The sequence below is a fragment of the Osmia bicornis genome, chromosome 12 (genome assembly GCF_907164935.1).
Source record: "Osmia bicornis bicornis chromosome 12, iOsmBic2.1, whole genome shotgun sequence".
Lineage (NCBI taxonomy): Eukaryota > Metazoa > Arthropoda > Insecta > Hymenoptera > Megachilidae > Osmia > Osmia bicornis.
The window spans coordinates 4,124,716-4,140,503 of NC_060227.1; the positions used below are offsets into that span (position 1 = coordinate 4,124,716).

The 15,788-nt window shown below is 35.3% G+C and overlaps 1 protein-coding gene across 1 annotated transcript in view; it reads right to left on the reverse strand.

Moving 5' to 3' along the window:
- The window catches only part of LOC114871416, a 39,372-nt gene extending 24,259 nt beyond the window's left edge, over positions 1-15,113 (reverse strand). The window contains exons 1-6 of the mRNA XM_029177253.2: positions 15,080-15,113; positions 14,595-14,753; positions 14,416-14,473; positions 14,142-14,318; positions 11,796-11,870; positions 11,574-11,663 (exon numbers count right to left, since the gene is read on the reverse strand). Coding sequence (XP_029033086.2) covers positions 11,574-11,663; positions 11,796-11,870; positions 14,142-14,318; positions 14,416-14,446 — 373 coding nt within the window. The 5' untranslated portion in view covers positions 14,447-14,473; positions 14,595-14,753; positions 15,080-15,113. The remainder of the gene's footprint in view (positions 1-11,573; positions 11,664-11,795; positions 11,871-14,141; positions 14,319-14,415; positions 14,474-14,594; positions 14,754-15,079) is intronic.
- Positions 15,114-15,788: the final 675 nt, after the last annotated feature.

Genomic DNA, 15,788 nt, shown 5'->3' on the forward strand with positions numbered 1-15,788 from the left:
CAAGTCCCAAAGTTTTCAATTTCTGATTTCTTTTTTTATTAAAAAATATTTAAGCATTGTTCTATCTAAACTACTCGATATTCTAATATTCATACGTTCCAACAAAACAAGCCTATCTGAAAACGTTCACCTCCTGTTCCCCCTCAAATATTCATTGGCTATCCGTTCGATTATGCAAATAATCGCTTGATTGCACGATTAATCGATACCGGGATCTGGGAAACCCGGATTATTTTGCCTCGTCGATGCCTGTCGAGTTCGAGGATACAAAACGCTTTCGAGATGCTTTAAGAGTATGCCTATTGTTTCGAAGGACACGTTTTCAAGCTTCCTCGAACGGGAACATCGACGATTGAATCGGGTCACTGGAATACCTTTGTCTTGATACTTCGTCGAGAAACTTTTACGATCGACTATTTCATCTTTTTCTCTTTTTTAATTTTCATGGAAACAACGCGTACCTTTCAATACCATCTTTTTCTCCGATGAAAATCGTGGAGAATTAAATCCGTTCGTTAAAGAATGAAACGTTTGTTTTCATTTTATTCTATCAGTGAAACAATTGATAAAATAAATATTTATAGGTATTTCTAAATTAATTCTAAATAAATTAAATAAAATGTTATCTATCTTGATAAATTCAAAATATTAATCCATTGATTTTATTAAATTTTTTAAAATTTCTCATAAATCCATAAATTACCTTTGAATAATAGTATTATTCAATTCAATACAAAATGCCCCCAAGTAATCGTGAAGAAGAGTAAAGAGGAAACTAATTAAAAATTCATTGAAAAACGTGCGATAGTGGGCCATTTTGCACATGTGGCCACTCGACTAGTTTTAATGCGACCGACAAGTGACGTCTTAAGGGCTTGTCGGCTGCTTGAGTGTCATGAAAACCACCGTTACCCTCTGCCTGTTTTTCGTGTGTGTTCATGCATATGTTGTTGCAGCCAAACAGCTGGTACTCTTTTCGTCATAAATAAACTTACAAACTCGTGCTCTCTTGTCATTCGTAACAGAGAAAATTTCAACTTATAAAATGAAGTAATTTAATAAGTTAAAATTTTAAGGGTTAAACAATAGAACGTTAAATAATTCCAAATTTATTTTAAACGATTAACAACGTAGAAACAGTATTATTCGAGGATCGTTGCAGTTGGCTGGAAACGAAGAGGATTGTAATAAGCGGAATTCGAATAGCGGCCGATCAAAGGTAATTCTAATTCACAAATTACAAGCGGCTACAGCCTCCAGGTACGAAAAGGTGTCGGTTTTAAAGCCACCACCGGCTCCACAGAATTAATCCATTAAACCCACGGAGACGATGGGAACGAAATTAGACGGAATTAATTCAACAAATTACACCGCTCTCTCGTCGTTCAAGCGAATTGATTATCCGTAGATCTCTCCGACTTTTCCCGAACTGGAGAACTCTCTGGGAGCTGCTTCGCGGGAAACGTGTAAATCTCGTTAACGTCTCATTTTTATTCTCTTCGGTTCGTTATAAATTGTATTATTACGTTATTAAAATTTAGTCGATTTCAAATTAATAAGAAGCTTGATTAAGAAATATCTTATGCTGTTATAATTAATTCCATTCATTTTCTGTATGGATAAAGAAAAAGTAAGATGACTATAGTACCATAAATCCTAGTAACTAATGACTAGACTGCGGAAGTTTATGCAAATGCATATTTTAGAGAAATGAATAAAAACAGATGAGATTTTGCAGAAATATGTTTTATAATTTGAACATTTCTAGAATATAATTTTCATTTTCCATATTTTACATATTGCGTACATCGTGCATTTCACTGCATTTCGTAACTGCATAAACTACTGCAGTCTACTAATGACTATAATATCCTGTAGTAAATCATCCTAACCATTTGATGAATCCTTAGTGATCGATGCACTGTATGTCATCCTTGATACACAGTAACACCCCTGTGATTGATGACTGCAGCGACCCTTAGCACATAAGGAGCTGTCAGTACTCTATAATTATAGTCATTCTTAATGTACAGTGAACCCGCAGTGATGGATGATTATAGTCACCCTTAGAATACCATAATTTCCAAATAACAGATGACTATAACCATCCTTAGAATACCATAAACTTCCAATAACATTTAAATGTTACAGTCACCCTGAGAGCACAATAAATTCCAAATATCAAAAGACCATAATCACCTTTACAACACGCTGTTAATGATAAATGACTACGATTACGTTTTTATTAATAAGCAACTACGAAGCATCTTTAATAATGAAAGGATTCTTGTCGAATTGAAAATTCACTAATAAATGTATAAACTGTTTGAAGGCTGAATTTCATAAAAGTCTTGACAATTTTAAGGGAAAAGAAACGAGTAAGTTTCTTTCTGGAAAATTAGTTATGCTTGATGAATAAAAGAAAGCGTTGGGTAATGAGCGAATTTGCAATTCACCAAGTCTCAAAGCTCGTTCTTAGACGAGCGGATAGAAGCGAAAAAGATCGTAATTATGAGATGAGCGACGTTGCAAATCAGCTTCCGTGGAAAAGTTGGTCGAAAACTTTCGTTTGTCATGATAAATGAGATTCGAAGAGGATCGAATCGAAAATATAGTTCAATAATGCTTACACTGTTTTAAATATTCAGTTTCAACTCGGAACGGGTCAATCAAGACCCAGGTTTTATTTCTTTTTTAGATTCATTTAAAACTCGGTTCCGTGATTGTTTAAAGGAATTCAGTTTACAAAAACAACCAAAACTTGCAACTTCGCGAGCGGTGAAATCGGTAGAAAATCAATTACCCGTTAATGTATCGGAAATAATTGAATGGCTAAAGAGAAATTATACGAAACCCCGTGGATTGTAGAAATGCGTGAAAAGCGCATTCCCCGAGTCGTTGAGTCGGAAAAATGCGACCCGTTTCATGAATCCGCCGTACATCGACTGGTTAAACTGTTTCATGGTGAAGCGATTTTGTCGTCGTTGTTTCAACCAAACTACTATGTCCTCTTTTCCATTTTTTTATTTTTTGTAATACGCAGAATAGAAAAGCTTCCTCCGTGTGCTCGCGTCCGGTATTGATTTTTCTTGGAAACCGACGACCTGTGCGGAACTGTTCGTGAAATTTGAGAGTAAGATTTTTTGATATTTTTTCTAGGATTAAAAGAAACCATTTTGGTTCGATTTTATATTGGGAGGAAATGGTATTAACACTTTGAGTGCACCCACAAGTAGTATAAACTGTGATTGGTGCGACAAGCGACATAATTTTTGTAACGTGCTTTAGATTTTTATTAGGACAATTAAATATGAATTATATTAGAGGAAATTTCTTCTTCTTTTTTGAAAGAATAATTAAAAAAAAAAAAGAGAACAGTGTAATTTTTATTACGCAAAAATCTCGCGATATCCACAAAAATACAAAATACCTCTGATGATGGAAACAATCAATACAGACCACCAGCTACATGGCAAACGAGTACACCCCAGTGTTACTAACGACCACTTTTCCAATTTACATGCTTTTACGTCAGTTTGGATAAAACGGCAAGCAGGGTGACGCTCGCGAACATCGCGTTTCAATCGCAATTTCAAGGAACACGATCTCGTTCACGTTCCAACAATGTTACACGACGAAACGCGTCTCTTTTATCCGTGGTGCAAACGATTCGCTACGAACAAAGGACGATCACGAACAAACTTCCTGGCTGCGAAAACAGAACGGATCATTTGCACTCTAATCGGGATGAAATAAAGAGAAATCGATCGTATCGTTCCGCCAACACCGCGTCGTCGAACAACGAACTGAGGAGGAAACGTGTCGTGGAACACAGTTTTTAGAATAAAAAATTAATTTATATCGTAAAATAAAATTGTTTTTCTTAGTATCTTTATTTTTATTTTTTCCTTCGTTCGAAAAGGATTTTCGGATCCGTCCTTATCAAATGAACACACACCAACTGAACGCTTTTCTGCGATACACTATTAATCCACATAATATTTTATAAATAACTCCGTATGAGGATATTAACTTCAAGTTAAAAAGTTTCATATTGGAAAAGTAAATTTTAAAAAAAGAATGTAAAATTTAGAAAATGGAAATGATATGAAACAAGAAATTAAATTTAAACTAGGGATCTCCTAGAGGATTAGGAAAAACGGTTTTGGAACTTGACATTTTAATGCAAAATACAATATCGCATATACTATTTTTCCCAATTTATTTTTAGCTTTTCAATTAAAATGCAATTTACTCGAATCAAAATGTATAAAAAAAATGTTCTGTGTTGGTTTACGAAAAAAAATGATATTGAAATAACTGTATTGCAAAATAGCGTCCAATTAACAGTGAGCCAGAGCACAATCATTCCCAAGTTAGTGTTAGAAACAGGTTAATCAGAATTATCGTAGCAATTTGCATTTTCCATTACAATTTCCAAACACACACCCCTGTTATATCCCATTGATGATGTTATTCGCGAAATAAGTTCGATCGAGTTACATCCGGAGTTATTGGGACCAGTATCGGGAAGCTTTAGAAGTTCTCGAAAAGAATGAGAACGAACCGATAAAGTGAGAACAGAAAATGAGAGGTAAAGGAGTCTGCAATATCCTCCGTTGAGCGAATAATAAATTATGTACAGAAAATTTAATCTAAACAGACGAAAGTTGAAAAATTTGAAAAAGTTGAAAAAAAAGAAGAGACAGAGTGAAAAATTAGAAAGTATAAAAATTTATAAAGTATTAAAAGTATTTAAAAATTCCTTTTTTTTGTTAAAAACCTTTTATTTCTAGAGAGCAACATTTCATCCCTATAAATTAAAAAACTTTTAGTCATTTCGAGGGAAATTTTGTTTATTGCATAATTGATGAAATAAATTCATGAATATTGAAAACAAATGGTACTATCAATAATGTATTAACAATAACAGCACACCATTAAATCCAGCTTGTAATGTATTCACGAGGGACATTATCATTAAATAATGCAGATGGATTACAATGGTAAATGTAATTACATTGATTGGTATACGTAATAACTTTTCACAGGTAATTCCGTGTATTTTGCAAAAATCAATACCTCTGCTGATAGGATTAAAGTACAGTTAACTTTCGTTATATAGCCGTCGGCAGGGCGGTAAGGGCGGAAAATTTTGTAAGCTTCCAAACTTTTAGTTGGAGGAGAAAAGGGAGATAAAATTGTATCATTTTTGTAGGTCATGATGGTGCTTGAAAACATGTTTGAAAGTCAAATCACTCCGTGGCAATATAACGAGAGCCCATTGTACCCAAAAAGAAAAATGTCATTCTTTCAACCCTTAACTGCAGGAGTGGTTTGTGAGGAACAAAGAAATTTTTAAAAAACAAGTTTAATCATCCTTTTTAATAGGATACTTTTAATTTGTAAAATTTAATTATTTATGTATTTTTATTTTTTGAATAATTAAATATTTCATCCAATAATTAGATGGATAAATAAAATAATTGGGTTACGTCAGATCCCTCCACACCAGTTAAGGATTAAATAAAATTTTATTTCGTACTTGGCCTCGATGTTACCTCTTTACGACCCCTTTAACGCAACAATTAGGAAATCTAATTTCCTGTCCACCGGCCCGGCCGGCCCAGAAGAGTAAGCAGAGTGGTGTCAAGGTGCACTAGACTGAGCCAACTTTCGAGCGTACAACGAACGATAGCGTAAAGGGCAGGTGGGTTCGCGAATAAAGGTGTGGAGTGTGAAAAATAAAGCAGAGAAAAGGAAGAAGAGGGTCGTCACCGAGTGCCACTCACCACCCACGCAATGCAACCCCCACGCATCGCGCCGCGGAATCCATGCAACCCAGTTTCCTTTATAGGAAACAGTCTGGAAATTGTTTTATCGAAATAGAAATTTATTTCATAAGAATTAATCGTGTATACCCGTAAATGAATAGTACTCAAATTCTATTAAACACAATTTTCAAATTGAATAGAGGGACGGATGAAAATTTCTGGAACTCCGGAACTATCAATACATATTCATTTCATCAGAAGTAATTAAATTATTTTGAACATGAATAGAACACAAATTGTATTAAATAACATTTTGAGCTTGAATCCAGGGGCAGATAAGATTTAAGTAAAATTAAATAGCATATAAAAATTTGTATTCGATATTTTTTGTCATATTAAATGGAAGACATATAACAGGGCCCCTTAAATGTAATTTAATCTTTTTGAAATAACAATCAATCTTCCATGAAATTTTTTAGAAATTCTCTATACTAATCTCTTTTACGCGATCCACATTTTTATTTCGTCATTTTAGCAACAAACTTTGATATTAACGTTCCATGAGAAGTGGATTGCAAAGTTTCACGCTTGTGTACAGATTTTTAAAAGCATTTTATCGCCATCGCTTTTTCCCTCCAGTCGACGAAAAAATCGCCCCAGGTGATTTTTCACGTTGTATCTCGAGCGATAGTCATCCTCGATCACGAAATACCGTCAAGTATTTTATTACAATCGTTGACAAACGTGGAAAAATAAAATGATGAGTAAAAAGAGGGTAGACAAACAGGGGAGAATGAGTGATGCGTACGAAATTGAAAAACATGAATTCATTATCACGACTTAATTAAAATGCAGCCACGAATTTAATATCGTCGCCTGATATTTTACGAGCTCGCTTGGATGCAAATTAAAATCTCATTTATTTTTCTTCTTTTCCCATATGAAACTGTCGAACAATCGGGAATAAAAGAACGCGAAATGTTACCTTATCGATTTGCACGTCGATATACGTTTCTGTTTCCGTTGCAATAACGTTGAAGAACCGTGTTTCCGGTGTTCGTCGGAATCGAACAAGGGGAAAGAATTTCGCGAAAGATAGCCAAGCAGAAATCGGAAACAAAGCCAATATTAAAGCCAGCAGCACTTTAAAGTCTTCGTATTATAGGAAGATTTGCTGCACAACACGAACGAGGTAAAAGGTACACGTGTTTCAACATTCATTTTGTCTTCGATCTTGTTTCATCAATTTTTTATTTTACCCAGAGAAAAGTACTGATTAATTTCCAGAATTCCTTTATTCGTTCTTTTATTCCAGAGATAAATACTGTAATTAATTCTGGAGAAGGTAATTGCTGAAGAGAAACCTGGTAATATAGATTATTGTTTTATTCATAATTATCAATTATTTTTTAGAATAAAGGAATATTTTATTTTTGTCCTTAGCTAATTATAATAAAAATTGTTAATATTTTATTTCATATTAAATCGAAGTGAACTAAATTTAAAAAAAACAAATAAAAGTTTTAGTCAAGAGAAATTTGATAATATAATTGTTATTAAGTTATAAAATAAAATTTTTAATTTCTCATAACATAAATTTTAATGGGTACTATTGCTCAAGGTAATAAATACAAAGTTGGAATTAAAAACTGGAAAAATGTTATCCCGAGTAATTGGAATTATAGGCTGTCTGACTATACACGGTTATTACTACTGTGGTGAACGTTAAGCACCGCACCGCAGTGAAAAAGAGCGTATACCTACATATAGTCAGACGCAGTACAATTTGCAATTATTAAGAATACTATCGTTTCATTTATCACTTTAAGCTTTTCACTTGTTGCCTTATATAAGTAATATAATATCACTGCTAATTAAGATTTCCGATCAGTTATTTAATCATAATGAAATTGTAATGCTGATCACTGATAACCCCCACGACGTTCAATGTGTTAATAACAATACAAAATTTTAATTTTTCACTTCATATTAATTGATTAAAGAAAAGCAACAGATTGCTGACTATGGATGTTGGATTTCCACAATTGAAAGGATTTGTTTTGGATGAACCGCTGGCGTTTAAGACTGATCGCTGGATCATGGTTAAACGATTCACAATTTATCTGATTCCCGTCGTACAAAGATTAAATCACTGGTTTCTACGCGTCTTACCGCTAAGGCGAACTGATCGCTAATCACTGTCGAAGCCGAAAACGTTAGAAAGCCGGCGATCTCGAAATTGAGCTGATAGGGGAGAGTCGCACGCATGGTTCGCCTCGAAGTGTAATTGCATTACAAACTGTATGTTGTGGAATCACACGAACGATCAATCAATTTTCAATATTGCCGCAACGGAGTTGCTTAACGCTTTAACACAAATTTCTCATTCCAACTATTAATCGTTATGTTACAAAGTAATAATAGAACATTCTACTCACGTGTACGTTTAACGACAATATTCAGTTTCGCAAATGACAATTAAAAGCAAACGCGAGTTCACGTTTGGACTGTAATCAACCTGGTATTACAAAGCCAAAAGGATTAAACAACATTACAAGTCCAAGTGAAACTGAATTTCGTCGTCGAGATTGAACCTGTAGCATCCTCTAATCGTTTTAACCGCACCACTTTTATCGCGTTATGTTAATTAACGCTTACTAACCTTGTTGTGGTTGCCTAAAGAAAGCAATAACCTTTTGAAGGTGAATCCCGCTGAAGAATGTTGCTCGTTTTCACTATGTTAATCCTTTCGCTCGAGAATGAAATGTGTTTAGATACAAGTAAAAATGGTAACGCGATTTCCTGCACGATCGGTATCAATCTGTTTTATTTGGCACACGGTTGTCATCGATTTCACCCCTATTCCACACTTTCAACGAACATTAAATACACTTGCAAACGTCGAGGGGAAAATCGTTTCGATACTGTAAATCAGGTTCTTCTTTCGTTTAACTGGACGATCGAATAAAATCGAGTTCAGAGATTTGAAAAAATGAAATTGAGAAAAATGGGGGAAGTAAATTGGAAGACTCGAGAGAGACAATTTTCTATCTTTGGAGAATTTTCTAGCTGAAGATTTGTACTTCTGAACCTCATTTTTGAGGATGTATGAAAAGAATTATTTGAAAAATAAATTAATATTTTTGAGATGAAAATTTATAATAATGAATATCTTAAAATCAAATAGATAAATTTCAGAATAGAAGATAAAGAGGATTTTAAAGAATTTTGAAGAATTTTAAAGTATTTTAAGAAAAAATAAATATTTTTCCTACTGATAAATATTTTCAATTCAACAGAAAATGAATACTTTGAAAAATTCTAAATTATTTTACAAAAATACGAACATAAACATACTATAATATTATAAAATGATTTGAGATCTAAACGGATCATTGAACCCCGAAGAAACAATCGTTGAATCGAAAAGAAACGCGAAATTCACGGTCGAATAAGAGTTGGCAGAAAGGAGGAACGTCGACCTTGAAGACGCGTATGTAGGAAGGGAAGACGTTTTCTATGAGCTCTTCCGAGCGCGAAAAGCCGTTCCCTCTTGGACGGAAAAATTCGCCACAATTCAACACAATGCCAGCCAACTTTCGCGTTACGTTTAACAAAGCTACACCGTGGCCTTGACCCAGGTCTTTGGCCAAAGGGTAACTCTGAAATTCCCCGGTATCGTGTTCAATGATTCCTCCAGCAATTAATGGTCGCAAATAAATTCACCGAGAACCTCGCCGGAGTAATACATCCCCATTTATCTTTCAATTCCTAACCTATCGACATTCACTTACAAAAACGGAAGAAGAAGAAGAAGAATCTGCCAGGAAAGTTCGCCAACTCAGCCTTGACCCGAGCCACGAATAGAATTCAACTTCTCTCACCCCCATGGAAGAGTTCATGGATCACTTCTCGATGGAAATAAAAAAAAATCCAGAACTCGATAAACACGAAACTATTTCTACCACGTAAGCACAGGTGGTTATAAGAGATTAATTAGTTAAACGATAACCGTTCGCGAAAAGAAAATGAAGGATTCACTAACCGGTTCACTATAGAGTCACACGATCACTGGATCACGGTGGATCACGAGCAACTTCCGGCGGAAACATCGCGGACGACGCGAAATAGCTCTTCTAAATAGACGAGCTCGATCGACTGGTCGAACCGAAAGCCGTCGCGCGACTGAAACCGTTCTCTCTGCTCGCAGCATCTCTATCCAACCCTTCCCCCACCGCTACTACCCTTCGGCATCACCTAACCCTCTCTTTCAGTCTCTTTCCACCCTATACGCGCGATTCCCTCTTATTTTACCCAGGCCGTATTCAACGGTACGCGGGATTACCAGTAGGGATGAAGAGGGTGAACTAGGCTGCGCCCTTCGACCGATCGCGGTTTCGAAACTGTAGATTGGTTATTCGGTGATCGATAATGGGATTAGAAACGAAGTTTGATCCGTATGGTTTTGAATCCCGGGGTTAATGGGCTGTTTTATTGAAGTTCAAGATTATTGGAAATTTTTTAGGGGCTCTTTGATTGGAGTTTAGTGCTATTGAGAAGTTTTTAGGGATGCTGAAATTAGGGGTGGTTTTAAGATCGTACAGTGGTCATTCTCTGCTCGAGGGGTTGTTTTAGAACAATGGTCGATTTGCATGCTTTCAACTATGACTTTAACTTTTATTGAATTGATGTTGAAACTTTTTGATACTAAAATTAGGGGTAGTTTGAAATTTAAGGTACTCCCACGTGAATTATTTTACGCTCGAGGAGGTGAAGATTCAATTTTATCGTTACTAAGCAATTCTTTTCTGGAACGTCACCTAATTAGACACGACGTATCGAGTTCAGAGCGTACTTATAAATTCGAAATGATGTGATGCTCCCGTATAGTTTCACTGTAATCGAGTGGTACTTGTCAAACAGGAATTTCGTTTAAGCTTGAGTTAATCCGATAAGTGAAAATGATGTGAAAAATGATTTTAAAAAATTAGAACGTGACCTTTCGTTTTATAAATTATAGGAAAAGTTTTATAATCGATAAATAAAATTTATTACGCTAATTCCTTCAAGACCGACTCGTTAATCAACTCACCCCCGTGGATTCTTTCATTCTTCTCCAATGTTAATTTCATATCTAAGAGAATTGTGGTAGTTACCAAAATTTCAATTAAATTTTCATCAGAAAATCTGTTGTTCGTGTTCGATCGATCGGAACAACGGAATTTCTTGCTGAACAGTAAACGCACGACTTCGTTCCATCTTCATCATGGCGGAAGAATGGCCCCAGCTCGAACAATACCGCCATTTTCTGCATTGCGATGCATTGTTCGATAGCTGGTGTTCCAACGATCGTTTGAAACATTGTTCAAAACCGGGTGATCGATTAATCCCACCGCAAATATCATTACGTTTTAATCGTCGCGAGAAACAATCAAGATCGGCCGGGATTCACGTAATTTACGAGACATCAATTAAATCCGCACTCGTCGGGACGATATCAATTGCGAACGATTAATTGCACGCTCGAAGAAAACGACAAAAATTCCAGTCTTAATATCTGTCAGCCTTTTTATAGAAAATGAAATCAGTTCTAGAAAAGTGTTGGGGTTTCAATATGATAAAATGTACAGGCATCCTCTGGTTTGGGGGTTCGCGGATTTCGACCCGCTTCCACTTACGACTAAATGTTTAGTCCAGAAAATTTGAATTAATGTTACCTTCAGTTACATATGAAATTTTATAACATTTAATAACTGAAAGTTATATTATTTTCTATTCTAAATTACTTTTAATAATTACCATTGTCAAAATAGAGATTTTGAGTATTCCTTCTTCCCCTATATTGCCATTTTCCTTGTGGAAACCTGATTTGATCGCGCGTGTATGTATCTGCACAGATAGCATTAATAAAATTGTAATAAATGTAATAAAGAAATTATAATAAATTGCAATAAATTGTAATAAAATTAAATTATAAAATAATTTAAAATTAGTTACAAATATTGAGCAAAATTTACATACCTTTTTTTTTTAATTTTATATCAGTGCACACTTTGAAAATGGGCCACCAATCCCATCTAATAGTGGTCAGCAAAACTAATAAAATACAAAATTGCATTATTTCCACAAATTGACAAAAAAGGCAAATTGAGGGACACGAAACGCTGTGGCCATCTAGCGACGGCTTCGTGGTACTAATGGAACTGAATTTTATATATGTACTACATGCATTTTTTTAATAAAATGACTTTTTTTCCTTATTCAAACTCGTAATTTTATAAGAATTATGTTCTTCTAATAGATATCAAATTATGTTTAACAAAATAAAAGTGAAAAGGATTGAAAGAAAGGGTTTCCAACTTTAGTACCCTATGAGTACAGCCAATCCAAGACTGTACCATGGCAGCTGGTCCATAGCTGCCTTATGGACCATGGCAGCTGTACTGGATCATTTTTGGGCATTTTATCATATATCGCAACTCTAATACAAAACGCGAATATTCATTATCGCAACACTAATTAGCAGGGAACTCTATAACTAATGCAAAGCAATCGCGTATTTATAAGTCGCAACACTGGGAAACAATCGCGCTAGCAATTAAAATGCAAAAAAAGGGGATTCTCAAACCGTGAATTTTTTATTCGCGACACTAAAGCAATCAACATTAAAAAGCAAAACTCTATCTTAAAACAAACAATATTACAAAGCAAAACTCAAAAAAATCTTAAAGCAATGTAAGAAGGAAACGCGATATTTAAAGTACGCAACACTAATTATATAAATGAAAATCGCGATAATCATGCACACGCAACACTAAATTGAACCGTAATAAATATTAATTCGCAGCACTAAATTGAAAACGCGATTTGCCCAAAATCATGGGGGTGACGGGCCCCCTCTTGTCCTGAAATTACAAAACTACAACTACAGGCGAGCATAGTGACAAAGTAGTAACGATAATGATTTCCCATCCTTTTTAGTAAAAGGATGCAAAATCATTAATAGTTCCCCTCTTGAAAGACAGTTTGTCGGGGCGCTTCGGCATATAGCCTTTTCTTTCTTCGGGCGGTCCACCCACCTGAAACTTATATCTAAAGCTCGAGACTTGCAAATTCGCAAAACAAAAAAAAACAAACAACAAAAAAGAAAAATCGCGAAACTCTAATTGACACGTGGACGAAAAAGGATTTTATATAAATCGTTGTTCGTGCACACGTGCCGTGCTCGAGCAGAACTTGTGCGTTTCGTGCCATCGCGACCGCGTATGACGACTTTTGAAGTCGCCAAAAATTTGAAAAATTGTACAGATAGAATCGAAAGCGAATGCATACTCCGTTCGCGTCGATTGTATCATCAATTCTTCAAATATATTCCAGGTACAGGTTGATCACGCGAAATCGCGCCTACCCGACCAAGAGACTGTGACAACCTGTCCCGGCCCTACCTACTTACAATCTATCACACACACACCAGAAGGTATACTACCTACCTACCTAACCCTATATTTAAAAATGGCAAAATCACATTCTCACAAAAATTCATTCCACGATTCTCATACACTCCACCCGGGCGCAAGAGCCTACACTAGGGAGAACGTCCCGGGACGCCTCCGTCACCCGAGTTTCATCTCACATCACACTCTACTGTACGTACCATTTTTCACTGAAATCGTCTGGCATGGCTAGCAATCATTGCGTATAATGATAATACAAAACATTAATTTACTACTTTGATATAGAATATTTCATAATAATGGTAATAATCATGGTAATAGTAATGGCAATATAGTAATAGCAATGGTAATAATACTATTTGGTTTGTACGTTCATCGTACATCTTGTTGAATAAAATATTATTTCAAATTAAAAGTTAAATGAAAAAGTTACTAAACCAACGCAATCCCACAACCTAAAAACACACACACCATATGTGGAGATTACGTCGTGCACGATATACTAACACAATGCCAGCCGCTTATTAATTATTATTCTTATGAACTAGGTCATCGTGCCCATTGCCTCTACCCATCCAAGTAGCACCTGGGCACGTGAATGGGCTTTGGCAATAAACACGGAAGGGGTTAAACCTGAAAATCCTGATCTAGAAACATGATTAGTACATAAACATCTAACGGGCTAATATTTCACCATTTTGGAATAGAAATAATATTTAAACGCGAAGTACAAGAAGACCTAGCCTAAACTAAATGAAATGAAACAATAAAAATGTTACTACCCATGAGTATAATCATACCCATGGTCACTATGCTCGCTAACTACGTATACAACCAGTAACCCGTGTCGATTCGGACCATTCGTCCTACGACATGATTGGGCACCGGAGGAACCATATAGCATGCGACTCACCGTTCGCAGATATACTCTTCTTCCGACAGTCAAGAAGGAAGATGCACAAGAACCAGGTAGGAGATTGCACAATAACTAGGTAGGAGGTTGCCTTATAGGAGAAGATGGAAGTCGTGAAGGAAATCATCGGCCCAGTCATCAGGGTATTCAGGAACTCGGCAAAATTCAAAAATTCATCTGTAACAGAACAAAAAAGAATTATGGTTAATTATGAAAATTATCAACCTTTATTCTTATAAAATTATAGATGAATTTGAATTTTATAAAATATTACCAATATCAAGTACCATGGCATCGTATCGCATGGCATCTTTTCAGTATCAAGAAAATATCTGTAACAAATAAGAAATACAAATTTATATAAATAAAATTTAATCAACAATGATAAAGTTATTATTAATAAACGATCGAATTATAATTGATGCAAAATATTTTAATAGATACAATGCGTACCTATTATGCGGAAGGATGCTCATAACACGTCTTGTCACTTCGACGTACGCGAGAGAAATGGCGCGACCTTCCTTCCCGACGCAGACCGGTCGGCACCGCTTCGGCATTCTTCGGTATATTCCGCTACCGGCCGATACCTAAGCGAGTACACGAACAGGTCTAAACAGGAATAATATTACGATGCTCAAGACAGAACGTTATTAAATTAAAAACTGCAAATTGTTTAAAATCGTACTAAAAACATTCAATAATGTTTAGGATCTTAACGATATAAAAGAGAAAATAATTCAGATTCTGCTGTTCTACTCTTATTGTGCATTCGCGACGAGAGTAAAAATATTCAACTGACGTATTTTTGAAGAAAACACCGAATTAATGTCAAAAATCAAGAATTCAGACCTCTCTTCGATGTTTCTTTTTATTTTTTGTACTGTTAACACCCGATCGGCAATTTAATTTAATATTTGAAGATAATTTAATCTTACCTGTTGCAGACACGTGCCAAACGGACGAAGCTTCGAAGAAGACTGTTGCACTCCACCACACTTCGCGCATCGCATCATTCAACGATGAATCTGATTGGTCTGAATAGGAGGACGCCATAATGGACGACCAATCACAGGCATTGATAGAAACTTCGAATTGCTTTGAAACTTTAACATTAAAGAAACGGAAAGATTCGTTGAAAATTATCAACGCCATATTGAAATATAGTCAAGATTACTTTTTTACTTTAAAGCACCGAAATAATAAAAAAGATAGAAAAATACATAAGATATTAATGGTATTTAATAAATTATCACCATAAAAGCAGAATAAATGAGAAATATGTTATTTTAATTCGTATCTGTATCGACAAAATAGGGTATAAATTTTCAGCTTACGCATTTCTGACGACAATATGGAAATGATGTCAGAAGTCATGACTCCGGTCTTCTCTTCAACTTTGTCTTCTGTTTCTTGCATTTTTGATACCTAATACACAATTCAATATAATATTTTAATACTATTTAAGGCGATGCAAGCGTCGAATGATTGCGCCGTCGAGTATACTAAACGAATGAACTGCGCCCTACAGAAAAAACGAGGAACTAAATTTGTGGTAGGGATTTTTCTAGGGACTGTCGGTAAAGTTTTCAATGCCTGCATCACCTTATAGCGCCCAAATTCAAATTATGTTGTACAGAAAAAATG